Source organism: Nerophis ophidion, linkage group LG03, assembly GCF_033978795.1.
Source record: "Nerophis ophidion isolate RoL-2023_Sa linkage group LG03, RoL_Noph_v1.0, whole genome shotgun sequence".
Taxonomy (NCBI): Eukaryota; Metazoa; Chordata; class Actinopteri; order Syngnathiformes; family Syngnathidae; genus Nerophis; species Nerophis ophidion.
The window spans coordinates 35,304,661-35,319,767 of record NC_084613.1 but is presented as its reverse complement, the minus strand read 5'-3'; the positions used below and the strand labels follow the sequence as shown (position 1 = coordinate 35,319,767).

The following is a 15,107-nucleotide window of genomic DNA, read 5'->3' as shown; positions in this document are numbered from 1 at the left end:
CAGAAAGAAAGGACGCTAGCGGGGCGCATACCAGAGGCGACACAGAGGAAGAAGATTTCATCGGATTTAGCGATCGGGAGTGACGGATTGTTTGGTAAACGTATAGCATGTTCTATATGTTATAGTTATTTGAATGACTCTTGCCATGATGTGTTGCGTTAACATACCAGGCACGTTCTCAGTTCGTTATTTGTATGTCATATAACAGCCAGTTGTTCACTATTCTTTTTTTTTTTAAATTGCCATTCAAATTTCTATTCTTGGTGTTGGGCTTTATCAAATAAATTTCCCCCAAAAATGCGACTTATACTCCAGTGCGACGTATATATGTTTTTTTCCTTCTTAATCGTGCATTTTCGGCCGGTGCGACGTATACTCCGGAGCGACTTATAGTTCGAAAAATACGGTACATACTTTCATGGTAAATTGTGTGTACTTCTACTAAATGATAGTACAGAGTGTGTACTTTCATGTTAAAGTGTGAGTACGTTTTGGTCTCTGCTACTGTATCATAAAAAAAGGTCTCAGGAGGAATGTAAAGATTCTGGAAAAATTATTCAGCTATCAGTATTTATTTTCCTCCAGCAGCTGTGGTCTTTATGACATCCATATCACATCCACTTGTAATTTTGATAAATCACGTTCACTTGTAATTATGATAAATCACATCCAATTGTAATTATGATGAATCACATACACTTGTAATTATGAAAAATCACATCCACTTTTAATGATTATTAATCACATCCACGTGTAATTATGATAAATCACATCAATCAATCAATGTTTTTTTATATAGCCCTAAATCACTAGTGTGTCAAAGGGCTGCACAAACCACAACGACATCCTCGGTAGAGGCCACATAAGGGCAAGGAAAACTCACCCCAGTGGGACGTCGGTGACAGTGACAATGATGACTATGAGAAACCTTGGAGAGGACCGTATATATGGGCAACCCCCCCTCCCTAGGGGACCAAAAGCATTGGATGTCGAGCAGGTTTAATACCATACTGTGAAAGTTCAATCCATAGTGGATCCAAAACAACCGTTAGAGTCCAGTCCAAAGTGGATCCAACACAGTAGCGAGAGTCCCGTCCATAGTGGAGCCAACAGGAAACCATCCCAAGCGGAGGCGGATCAGCAGCGCAGAAATGTCCCCAACCGATACACAGGCGAGCGGTCCATCCTGGGTCCCGACTCTGGACGAGCGGTCCATCCTGGGTTCCGAATCTGGACAGCCAGTACTTCATCCATGGCCACCGGACCGGACCCCCTCCACAAAGGAGAGTGGGACATAGGAGAAAAAGAAAAGACACGGCAGATAAACTGGTCTAAAAAGGGGGTCTATTTAAAGGCTAGAGTATACAAATGAGTTTTAAAGTGAGACTTAAATGCTTCTACTGAGGTGGAATCTCGAACTGTTACCTGGAGGGCATTCCAGAGTACTGGAGCCCGAACAGAAAACGCTCTATAGCCCGCGGACTTTTTTTGGGCTCTGGGAATCACTAATAAGCCGGAGTCCTTTGAACGCAGATTTCTTGCCGGGACATATGGTACAATACAATCGGCAAGATAGGCTGGAGCTAGACCGTGTAGTATTTTATACGTAAGTAGTAAAACCTTAAAGTCACATCTTAAGTGCACAGGAAGTCAGTGCAGGTGAGCCAGTATAGACGTAATATGATCAAACTGTCTTGTTCTTGTCAAAAGTCTAGCAGCCGCATTTTGTAGCAACTGTAATCTTTTAATGCTAGACATGGGGAGACCCAAAAATAATACGTTACAGTAATCGAGAAGAGACGTAACAAACGCATGGATAATGATCTCGGTGTCACTAGTGGAAGAAATGGAGCAAATTTTAGCAATATTACGGAGATCAAAGAAGGCCGTTTTAGTAACATTCTTAATGTGTGACTCAAACGAGAGAGTTGGGTTGAAGATAATACACAGATTCTTTACCGAGTCGCCTTGTTTAATTGTTTGGTTGTCAAATGTTAAAGTTGTATTATTAAATAGAGGTCGGTGTCTAGCAGGACCGATAATCAGCATTTCCGTTTTTTGGGCGTTGAGTTGCAAAAAGTTAGCGGACATCCATTGTTTAATTTCATTAAGACACGCCTCCAGCTGACTACAATCCAGCGTGTTGGTCAGCTTTAGGGGCATGTAGAGTTGGGTGTCAGCAGCATAACAGTGAAAGCTAACACCGTATTTGCGTATGATGTCACCTAGCGGCAGCATGTAGATGCTGAAGAGTGCAGGGGCAAGGACCGAACCCTGGGGAACTCCACACGTTTCCTTAACATAGTCGTCCGAGGTCACATTGTAATGGGAGACACACTGCATCCTGTCAGTAAGATAAGAGTTAAACCAAGACGGGACTTAGTCTGTCATACCAATTCGTGTTTTGATACGCTCTAATAAAATATTATGATCGACGTATCGAAAGCAGCGCTAAGATCGAGGAGCAGCAACATAGATGACTCATCAAAATTCATCGTTAGCAATAGATCATCAGTCATTTTTGCGAGGGCTGTCTCTGTAGAGTGATTTGCCCTGAAACCGGATTGAAAGGTTTGGTAAAATGGGTTGTACTTGTTTAGCGCTTTTCTACCCCTTTTTAAGGAGCCCAAAGCGCGTTGACAGTATTTCCAGATTCGCCCATTCACACACACATTCACACACTGATGGCGGGAGCTGCCATGCAAGGCGCTCACCAGGACCCATCAGGAGCAAGGGTGAAGTGTCTTGCCCAAGGACACAACGGACGTGACTTGGATGGTAGTAGGTGGGGATTGAACCAGCAACCCTCAGATTGCTGGCACAGCCCCTCTGCCAACTTCGCCACGCCATTTCACATAGATTGTTAAATGCTAAGTGTTCATTTAACTGCCTTGCAACACTTTTTTCGAGGATTTTCAAAATAAGGGAAGGTAATTTACCATGAGGTCTGGATCGAGGTTAGGTCTTTTAAGGAAAGGATGAATAACCGCTTTTTTTAATGCTAGGGGAACAGTGCCAGAGGAAAGTGATAAGTTTATAATATGTAGCACTGATGGACTTAATAATACAAAGAGCTCCTTGATAAGTTTCCCAGGAAGTGGGTCAAGTAAACAAGTTGTTTGTTTTATTCCATTTACACTTTGTAACAATTCTTCTAATGTTATTTCATCAAAACGAGAGAAACTATTTTGGAGGGCAGTATCCGCCGTATATACGATCGTATCTGTGTTAATAGAACTCAGTTGTAGCTGGGACGCATTGTCTGTAATCTCCTTTCTAATGAGTTCAATTTTCTTATTGAAGAATTTCATAAAGTCATCTGCCGAGTGGGTGGAGCTACTGGAAGGAGTCCTTTGTTGGGTTAGCGATGCTACCGTACTAAACAAAAATTTAGGATCGTTTTTATTAAGGCGGATGAGATTTGAGTAATATTTAGCTTTAGGTAAGGTAAGCATGCGTTTATAAATTATTAAACTACCACTCCATGCTTGATGGCTAACCTCAAATTTAGTCGCGCGCCATTTGCGTTCCAGCTTTCTACATGATAATTCCTGAGCTCTAGTTTCTTCTGTAAACCATGGGGTACGGCTTTTTGGAGCCTTTTTTTAACTTCAGCGGTGCTATACTATTAATGGTTTCGCGCAGGGGGTAGTTAAAGTTGTTAGTGAGGTTATCAATAGAGCCGACATAATTTGGGAATGGCGACATTACGGTTGGCAGTAGGCCAGCAAGGGTTGTTGTTGTGGTAGCATTAATGTTGCGGCTGCATTAGCAGTTATTATTATTATTAGCTGAACCTCGAATTTTATAATGTAATGATCGGACATTACTTTAGTATACGGGAGTATCATCACTTTGGAAACGGTGATACCCCTGACAAGCACTAGGTCTAACGTATTACCATTGCGATGCGTGGGTTCATTTATTATTTGTGTAAGACCACAGCTATCAATTATAGTCTGGAGCGCCACGCACGGTGGGTCCGATGGGGTATTCATATGGATATTAAAGTCCCCCATTATAATTTAATTATCGTCGTGCGTCACTAGCTAAGCAACGAACTCTGAGAATTCATTGATAAAGTCCGGATAGGGCCCTGGGGGGCGGTAGATAACAGCCAGATATAGAGGCAACGGTGTGACAAACCTCATAGTAAGCACCTCAAACAATTTATATTTATTATCTAGGTTAGGACTAAGGTTAAAGTTTTCGTTGTATATTAGTGCGCCGACACCCCCCCCCCCCCCACCCCTACCCCACGCCTTTTACGGGGACGGGCAATATGTGCATTTTATAGTTAGGAGGAGATGCGTCTTTTAGTGCAAAATAGTTGTCTGGTTTAAGCCAGGCTTCACTGAGACCGCTGACGTTAAGATTGCTGTCTCTAATGACCTCATTAACTAATAACGTTTTGTGAGACAATGATCTTATGTTTAAAAAGCCCATATTATAGGTAGTGGGCTTTTTTAAGGAGTTTTTGATCAAATTATCCGTAGTAGCAATATTATTAATGTTGCGTTTATTATGCGTAGTGCAATTAAAATAATTACGACCATATCTAGGAATTGATACGACAATATTTTCCGATTGTTTGCTTGGTCCTGCGATAAACTTAACGCTTCATAATTTGCCACCTCAGTAGAACGCATGTCCAACTCTGACACAGTCATAGCAGAAAAAACTTGTTCTAACTTAACTGACTACTCACCCAGACTAGCAGGCTCGCGTCTTCCATTTAAATCCAGCTTCAGGATGGAAGGAAGCGGTGTTCTGTGGGGATTTGCCGTTTGCTGAGTTGTTAGCCCCGCGCGGCATCCGCGTTTCTGCTTCCGATCACTCCGCTTGCGTGTCTTCCTTTGACGGTCTCCGCTAGTACTATACTCCGCTGCGTCAAAGGCCGCTGGATGTAGCCGCCAAAGTCGTCCCATGCTAGCGAGGTTGTCCAACGTACACACATCTTTTAGTCCAAAACGGCCCGATCTATCCACATCCAAAATTGTCTGGCGGTCGTAGGTGATCAGGGAGGGTCCAAGCTGTAAGCCAGTCATGAAATTTGCAGAATTGTCCGGTATTTTCTTGCCAAATGTTCCATTTCTACCAAGAGTTTCTGCAAGCCGCAGCCCGTCGGGGCCCCGCCATCTTGGTATTTCCACTTGTAATTAGGATAAATCACGTCCTCTTGTAATTATGATAATCCATGTCCACTTGTAATTATAATAAATCACGTCCACTTGTAGTTATGATAAATCCTGTTCACTTGTAGTTATGATAGATCACATCCACTTGTAATTAGGGATGGGTGATATAGCGAATATACTCGATATATCGCGGGTTTGTCTGTGCGATATAGAAAATGACTATATCGTGATATTCGAGTATACATTCTCACGCAGTTGCTTTTAGTTGCGGGCATTCTACTACAGGCATTTCTTACACTTTCTTATCTCTCCTTCTCACAGAGACATAAAACAAGCGCAACTTCTTACATACGTCACATACTGTCGCGTGTGCAATGTCATACGCTCTCGCAGAGCAGTGAGGGAGCGGCATGGGTAATGTTAGCTGTAATACTAGCGGAGCAGTGCAAGTGGTAATACGAGTAAAAGAAGGTGCCAATCTGGTAGCAAATCAAGGAAGAATTAATTCCAACACTGGCGGTGGTTTGGTTTCAAGCGGGAAGATGTTGAACAGACAACCGAAATATGTCAAGTATGCAGCAGAAGCGTTGCTACAAAAAGTTGCAGCACTGCTAATGTGTAGCATCATTTGAAAAGTCACTCTCTAGAGAGTAAGGAATGCTTGAAACTCTGCATGTCAACATCTCGGCTGGTGCCACACCCACATCAACCATTTCCACATCAACACCGTATGAAAAAAACAGTCAACAACAGAAGCAGATAACGTCCGCAGGAACCTACCACATAGCGAAGGACATACACTATTTGATTTCCTATTATGCAGCTAATTTTTATTTGACAGTTATTGAAATATTTTGTGTGACATCATGCACAAAGGTGCACTTTATTTGTTTTAAACAATTGTAGTGGCGTTCTGTAGAAAAAGTGCACTTTAACTTAGGTTGTTTTGATATGTCATCTTAGTGACATGCACAAAAGTGCACTAATAGCAGGTTTTAAAATGTCTCCGACAATTTTGCACTTTCTGTTTTGAAAGTACATAAATGTTTGTGCCACTGCTTAATAACTGTTTAATAAATACAATTTTGGTCAATTGACTTAGTTGTGATTTCCCTTTCTGCATAAAAATTTAAAATTTGCATATATTAATGCAGTATAAACAAAAATGATTTAATGTAGACACATAGAATCATCATACTGGTGTGATGATATGCATCAAGTGTTAATTCAAGGCTAAGGCAAAATATCGAGATAAATATTGTGTATCGTGACATAGCCTTAAAATATCGAGATATTAATAAAAGGCCATATCGCCCAGCCCTACTTGTAATTATGATAAAGGTAGGTCTTCATTGTCATTGCACAAGAACAACAACACTTTATTTGTTCAGCACAAACCCATTCAAGATTAGACAAACAAACGGTATACAGGGTTACACAACAGTAATGCTGATGGGTCGCAACAAGGCGGCCTGTAAAAGTTGGGAAAAAGGTAAATGTTGGAGAAGGAAGAATAAAAAAACTACAACCTTGACTGGGCTCCTAATGGGGCCCAGTCTGGAGTGGGGAAAAAAACCTCCATAGCAAAGCACATATACATATTACAACATACATCTCGGAATATCAAGCAACAGAAGGGAGGGAGTGGGGTCACGGTAGCAGGCTGAAGCTCTTCAGGCTCTGCCCATCCGTCCATCACTCCTAAGTCATTCGCGTCAAGGCCGTTGGATAGAGGGTGGGGTGGGGTGTGTGTGTGTGTCGTATATTTTTGTGGATGTATATGTGTGAGTAAGCCTGCCGCGTTTCTCTGTTAGGCGGCCTTGGTGTCCTACAGCCGATAGTCTTGTCCAAAGTCAACAACAACAGGTGTGTCCATGAGAGACAAGAAGGTAGTTTTTTGTGTCTTTGACGCACTGTCCTTCGGGAGAGTCTTAAAACCAGGGAAACAATCCAAGTTAGAAGGTTTTGTATGCGAGTGAAAATAAAATTTGCTTTTCACTCTAAATTGTCTTTGCCTAATCTTCAAAATGCAAAATTCATCCTACAGGGCAGACAGTCCAATATTATCCAAATCACAAAACTTTCCACAGTTCTTCCCGCATCTTCCAACCATTTGTGGCCGCTTTGGGGTACTTTGAAGACTGCCAGCAACTTCCAATTTGTCGACAAACCAGAGCAACGCTTACTCCAATCAGCAGATGTCTTGTTGTCATAATTCCTAATAGGTGGGTATGTTCACGTCCTCGAATGAAAGGGTCGTCAGGCACGTGGCACTCTTTCTCCCAAGAGTCCGTTGTGTGTCCAGCAACAACCGCTCCGTCAAGAAAAGCAGGTTCCTCCAAACCCAAGATTTTGTCAATTTCGTTGAGGCCAGTTAAACAGTTCCAATGTTTAGATTTGGAGAGCAATGCAAAAATAGGCAACAAGAAAGTTAAGACAAGACAAAGAAGCAAGCAGGAGAGGAAAGGGGAGCGTCCGCCCTCGATGAGTGCCAGTAAGAAAGTAAATCACGTTCACTTGTAATTATGATGAATCACATCCACTTGTATTGATGGTGAATCACATTCACTTGTAATCATGATAAATCACATCCACATGTAATTATGATAAATCACATCCACTTGTAACTATGATAAATCACGTTCACCTGTAATTGTGATAAATCACATCCACTTGTAATTATGATAAATCACGATCACTTGTAATTATGATAAATCACATTCACTTGTAATTATGATAAACCACATCCACTTGTAATTGAGATAAATCACATTCCCGTGTAATTATGATAAAGCACATCCACTTGCAACTTCAATAACTCATAATCACATGTAATTATGATAAATCACACCCACTTGTAATTATGATACATTACATCCACTTGTAATTGATAAAACACCTCCACTTGAAATTATGATGAATCATATTCACTTGTAATTTTGATAAATAACATTCCCATGTAATTATGATAAATCACATTTACTTGTAAGTATGATCAATCTCATCCACCTGCAATTATAATAAATCATATTCAAATGAAATTATGATAATTTAAATCCACTTGTAATTATGATAAATCACATCCACTTATTATGAGATAAATCACATCCACTTGTAATTATGATGAATCACATCCACTTGTAGTTATGATAAATCACATCCACTTGTAATTAGGATAAATCACGTTCACTTGTAATTATGATAAATCACATCCACTTTTAATTATGATAAATCACATCCACTTGTAATTATGATAAATCACGTTCACCTTTAATTATGATAAATCACGTTCACTTTTAATTATGATAAATCACATTCCCATGTAATTATGTTAAATCACATCCACTTGTAATTATGATACGTCACGGTAGGCTGGACTACAGTCATGGGTGTAGAGGGAATACAACAAAGGGCTCAGCACACAGGCCTGTGGAAAGCCGATGCTGAGTGTTTGGGAGGAGGAGAGATGGAGGCCGAGTTTCACTGTCCGGGGTTGGTTGGTCAGGAAGTCCTTAATCTAAAGACAGGTGGGTGTGGATGTGCAATACTAAGTCCAGCAGTTTGTTGACCAGGATGTCTGGTATGATGTTATTGAAGGCGGAGATATAGTCGATGAAAAGCATCCTGACATAGTTCCCCTGGTGTTCCAGGTGACTCAGTGCATAGTGGAGAGCCATGGTTATGGCGTCGTCTGTGGATCTGTTTGCCCGGTAGGCAAATTGCTGTGGATCTAGGGTGGGGGGAGGCAGGTTTGGATGTGGTGTAGGACCAGCCTCTCAAAGCACATAATGATGACAGGTGTGAGTTATACTGGGCGATAGTCGTTGAGGTTGTTTGCGGCAACTTTTTATTGGGTACCGCAGGTCTATTTATCATATATGAACATAATTACAAGCGGATGTGATTTATCATAATTACAAGTGGATTATAATTATAAATAGTGGATGTGATGTATCATAAATACAAGTGGACTTGGTTTATCATAATTACAAGTGAGTTGTAATTATGATAAATTATGTTCACTTTTAATTATGATACATCACATCCGCATGTAATTATGATAAATCACATCCACTTGTAATTATGATAAATCACATCCACTTGTAATTATGATAAATCATATTCACTTGTAATAATGATAAATCATATTCACTTGTAATTATGATGGATCATATTCACTTGTAATTATGATACATCACATCCACTTTATATATGATAAATCAAATTCACTTGTAATTATGATAAATCACATCCACTTGTAAATGGTAAATGGGTTGTAATTGTAGAGCGCTTTTGTACCCCTTTTTAAGGAGCCCAAAGCGCTTTGACAGTATTTCCACATTAGCCCATTCACACATACATTCACACACTGACGGCGGGAGCTGCCATGCAAGGTGGTCACACGGACCCATCAGAAGCAAGGGTGAAGTGTCTTGCCCAAGGACACAACATATTATAAATCACATTCAATCGTAGTTATGATAAATCATATTCACTTGTATTTATTATAAACCACGTCCATTTATCATTGTAATAAGTCACATTCACTTGTAATTATGACATTCATATTGTTCATATTATTGTGTTGTGTGTGTGCGTGTGTGTGCGCGCGGACAATACAAATAAAAAGCCTCAGTGGTCCGATTTTTGCGTAAAGAGACACACTGAACTGCAACACATTTTAGCAAGGTGTGATCAATGCCACGTCGCAAACGCGCCGCGATGGAGTATCATCATCATCTGTCAACGGACTTGATATTGCGTCAAAGCAACTTCAGGGATTATTGTATTACTTGGGATTGTTGGGTTATTATTATGAGTCTGTGGATTCATGGTTGGCTACGAGGAGGTGTTGCTTCCTCTTTTTAATTATTACAAGCTGATTTGTCAAAATAACCATGCTTCGCTGGATAAAAAAATACAGATGGCAGTACCGTTAGTCCAGAAGCTTGATGGTCCACGAGGACTGACCCAATTAGGAACCAGTACTAAAAAATACCTGTACTCCGTATTAGGGGTGTAACGGTACACAAAAATGTTGGTTCGGTACGTACCTGGGTTTAGAGGTCACGGTTCGGTTCATTTTCGGTACAGTAAGAAAACAACAAACTATAAACTTTTTTGGTTATTTATATTCCAAATTTGTAAACAATGGCTTTATCCTTTTAACATTGGGAACACTATAATATTTCTGCCCACGTTAATCGACATTAAACTGCCTCAAATTGTTGCTCAGATTAAATAAAATGACAAAACTTTTGTTCTACATATAAAAAGTGCAACATTAAACAGTTTCAAGTCAGATAATCATGTATAATTTATCACAGCATTTGGGAAGCCTGTAGCTGATTTTTTATTATGTAAATGTTATATTTTTATCAACATGTGATAACAGGGACCCTGCCATTCAAAGCTTTTCTGTCCGTAAAACAAACACACACACCGCAATATTTGAGCTAACGTTACGCTAAAAGCTAATTAGCCTTCACCTCAAGCCAGAACTGTGAGCGAGCTGAGCTGCAGTTTAAGTTTCTAGAAGGTCAACGGGCTCATTGTGATGTTAGTAGTAGTTGACTGGGAGGTTTTTATTATCATTTGGGGAGAGTACGCTGCCTTATGCTCATAGGTGCTAAACACCTATCTGCTCGACGCAGAAGCATTTACTACATGCACTCTGAATACGCACTGCTGAATGGTTGTTACCGCTGTATATGTAACCAATCAGATGGTTGTGTGGGTGGGACAATGCTAGGTGCTGAGACAGAGGCAGAAGAAGCAAAGCAGCTTGTTAAGACTTTGGCTTAGAAACTCGTTCGGTACACCCCCGAACCCAACCGAAACCCCCGTACCGAAACGGTTCAATACAAATACACGTACCGTTACACCCCTACTCTGTATACATTCCGAGTTCTTGATCATAGTTGTTCTCAAAGTAATTGTCTCTCACAATGTCTGCTGTATTAGCATTGTTGTTGATGGGGAAGGGATCTGTGGTTCCTCTTCCTAGGTCACAAATCACGTGACTGGCTTCCGCAGTAACTCTCAGAATGTCTCAGGAATATCCGTGATATTGATCCTAATTTCATCATATCTATTAACTCACCAATTTTGGAAGTGTTTTGTTGTCATAAATCAGATACATATGATAATAGCTTAAATATGGAGGCAACTTTTTTTTACACTCTACTGGTAATTAAAGTATTCATCTCAATGTTGGAGATGATTATTTACTGTATTTTTATGAAATGTGCAGTGCTACTTTTTAAGTATTTAATTCAAGACAGAAGTATTGCTTCACAGGGGAAGCTCTTAATTTTGTTATTTGCAATTGATCGCAGAAAAAGCACTATTTATATTTGGTCTAAAAAGAACAACATAATGCAAAGTACAATAAGCGTAAGATTGTGTTGTATGCAGCGTAAAATTGAAATTACTAGTTTTTAATCAAAAAAAAACTTGCTTGGAATATTGTCTGTCATTTGTATTGATTGGTTTCTTTAAAATGTAGGGGGAAAAAATCATAACACAATTTTTTTATGAAAAGAAATTGTAGATTTTATTTTCAGGATATATCGCCCAGGCCTACATTGAAGTATTATCTTGGTATTGTTTGTTATTTATTATAATTTTTTTGTTGGTATTTTTTTATCTTGTCTAGAAGTTCCTAAAACACATGTTTTTAATTTTTTACTGGTATCTGCTTTTAGTGATAAGCTACTCAGTTCACACAGTCACCATGTTGGTTTGGTGCCCCACCTCGTTTTTTTACTTCCGTTCAAAAGTCACGTGACCGAATACAACTGATACCGATATCGATATTGCTATCAATAAAACTCTAACTATACATTCCTACATACTGTATAAGTTTCATTTGTAGGATCTGTTGAGTTGGATCAATAAGAGAGTGTTTACAATATTTCAATACTCATAAATACTAACCACAGTGCTTGTCAAAGCTGTCCTCAATTTAAATAGATTCAGATGCAGTGTACACATCTTTATGCTTGACAGAAATGAAAGTCAAATATCTCAGGAACATGGATAACTTGTGTTTTTGTCTTTTTTTCTTCCACCTCAGAGAAGTGAGTGTTCCAGGTAGGTCCACTGTTGAGGACAATGGCCCTAAGCGACGCCAGCCATGAAGGACGCACTCCTGTCAGCGCCGACACCAACGCACCTTCAACACGCAGCAAGAAGCAGGAAGTTGTCTCAGCGGCTTCCTGTGGAGAAGACCTTCCTGTCCACAAAACCAACGGACTAATCCAAAATGGTGGAGTTGGCCAACACAACGGCCCCCACAGGACATGTCCGCTCGCTCCCCCCACCAAAGGACAGCAACTTCCTGTGACGGTGTCCTTAAGCACGACCTCCAAGTGTGTCTGTCCGTCACACATCTGCTGCCAGCAGTGTAACTTGTGCTGCCCCCTCCTGGCGACTCATGCACCTGGTACGCCCAGCTGCTCATTTTGTACTTACTCCCGCCGTGATCTGCACCACCATCAACACGTGCAGTGTCCACCACGTCCCGCTGGACTCACGTAAGTTCTGGTTTTTCACTTTTTCATGGTCAAAGTCTTCATTCACGTCCACCTGGACTCCCAAACAACCGCTAAAATTGGACTTAAGGACATTGCCATGGCGCCCACCACCTCCTTCTGGCTCTGCCAGAGCGTTTTTGCTCCGCTGCCCTGGTTCTGCCTGCTGACGGCTTGCGTTCATCGGCTGGAGCAATGGCAGGACTGAGTTGACTTTCTTTGGACTTTTCTTCATGGCCTGCACGAGTTTACTGAGTAGGGCGTTTTTCAGCATTATTTTTGGTCCTTGAGTTTGACACATGACGTCAAATCCAAGATGGCAGCGTGTGTGAGTCTTTTTATTAAACAAATATTTAGGCTTTACTTTCTTTTTTAGTCATTTTACAAACATTTTGCTCGAAAGAGTGGGGTTGCTTTGTGAGTCCGGTGTTTAGCTCACTGAGGCATGCTACTGCATTTGCCAACTGGCGGGGGTGGCCTGTCCATCCAGGTTGGAACTTTTCCGTCCGGGGGTCACTTGACCATTTGCCAAGGCCTGCTGATGCAGCCATGATCCCTGGTTTGGTCCAGTGTCGTGACCTGCGTCTCCTGCCAATCTGTTGGGGACCATGGCGTTGATCCATCTGCCTGGCCTGGGAACGCTAGAGCTGAGTGCTGCTCTGGTGTCCTGAATCCAAGTCTGTTTTCTTCAGTACCTAGATGTTCCTGCGTGACTGTCTGCTGGGGCCCCCGTGTTGCTACATCTGCCAGGCCCGGCAAGTAAGAAAGGCGCTTCTTTCTTCTGGTTCTGGGAATTGTTTTTCCTGCTGTCTTGGACCGTGACTCGTTCTGATTTTGATGTGGATTTTCACTGTGCTGCTTCGTCGAACCTCAGTTAAGTTCTTGATTACAGGTGACGTGATGCAACGTCATTATCTACTACAGGGTAAAAAATAAAAACTCGGATATTCCTGCTCTTTGCTTCATGTGAATCAACATGTTTTTTTTTTCTTTTTGGCTTTGCTCCACCCGTTGCAGAGCCATGGAACCTCTTATGTGCATCATGATCCTTAAGTCCCTTTAAAAAGACACAAACGGGGAACATGACTGATACTGTCCTAACTGAAGAATTGACGTTACCTTATTTGACCTTTTAGTCCTCATGGTTGGTGGTTAGCTCTCTGTTGTCATCCAGCAATTCAACCTTGGGTTGGACATATTCAATCACCACCTTCATTAGTGCTGCTGAAAAAGAAATGTTTTATTGTTGTTTGCTCCTTTTGTCAGGAAATGTTCAATCTAACCTTGGTCCAGATTTGAAGTACTTGTGATTTTAAAGATGTATCTGGGCTTGGATTATTCACCTACATTTTAGAAGTCAACTTCCTAAACTGGACCCAGTGAGGGTCTGGGCTAAACCTAAACATAGCACCGTAACTGCTGCTATCAAAGTTGTGAAGAATATTATTGAAGCTTTGAATAGTAAAAAATATTGTGAAGCTCTCTTTATCGACCATTTGATACAGTCGACTATATCGTTTTGGCAGACAGACTACACAGATTTGATCCATCTCTTGAGGCTGTAATGGGGTTTTCTGATTACCTATCTGATATAACCCAATACGTCCAGTTTGCTGGCTACTCCTTGTCTTTCCTCACTGTATTAAAGGGTGTACCGCAGGGCTCCATATCAGGTCCGTTGTTGTTTTCTACTCTGTGATAACGTGTCGGATGCTGCGTTCCACGTTTATGTAGAGGATGCAGTCATATATTTTTCATCCACCTCTGTTGTGCAAACCTTTGAGCTCCTGCAGTCAGCTTTCAATGTTGTTCAATCCAAGCGGACTCAGCTGAAATTAGTGTTAAAAGCAGAGAATTTTAAAATAATGTTATTTTTAAATGGTAAATGACTGCCATTGAACATTCCAGAAAATATCAGGTGCTCATAAGGTTGAACTTGAAATTTAAGTACGTGTGAATTGTTATTGATGAGAAATTGTCTTTTAAATCACACTTAGAAATAGTTGTGGCTAAACTAGTAAATTGTTAATATACTATACAGTTTTTAGCTAAGTATTTAATATTCGGCTTCTACTTTGACATCAAAATGTAACTTTTGTCTGTTTTTGTTTTTCCAGCCCCACTCGGCCTTTTCGATTCCCAAAAAGGTAAGTCCTGTCACAAAGTGTCTCGATATTGATATTAATATTATGGAATATATAAAATGCTTTATTTCTTCATGAGTCTGTCTTACATCCATCCTTGTTATTTGTTGCTATCTGGGCAGTATTTAGCTTTTTTTTGCGCATATTATTTATCTTTTTTAATGAAAGACAATGTGCACTAAAGATGGAACAACTAATGAAAAAAATACCAAACTGTTTGTATGATCTAACAGTTTTTTGTTATTTATTTGTATTAAAAATCAGGTTGTGTTGTTGAAGCTTTATTTTGT

At 40.5% G+C, this 15,107-nt stretch overlaps 1 protein-coding gene across 5 annotated transcripts in view; it reads left to right on the top strand.

The window, feature by feature from the left end:
- Nucleotides 1-15,107, top strand: part of disp1 (dispatched homolog 1 (Drosophila)) — a 142,967-nt gene that overhangs the window by 82,561 nt on the left and 45,299 nt on the right. For all 5 annotated transcript variants that reach the window (XM_061895029.1, XM_061895030.1, XM_061895025.1 and 2 more), the window contains 2 exons: nucleotides 12,217-12,676; nucleotides 14,791-14,820. In XM_061895029.1, coding sequence (XP_061751013.1) covers nucleotides 12,255-12,676; nucleotides 14,791-14,820 — 452 coding nt within the window. In that variant the 5' untranslated portion in view covers nucleotides 12,217-12,254. The remainder of the gene's footprint in view (nucleotides 1-12,216; nucleotides 12,677-14,790; nucleotides 14,821-15,107) is intronic.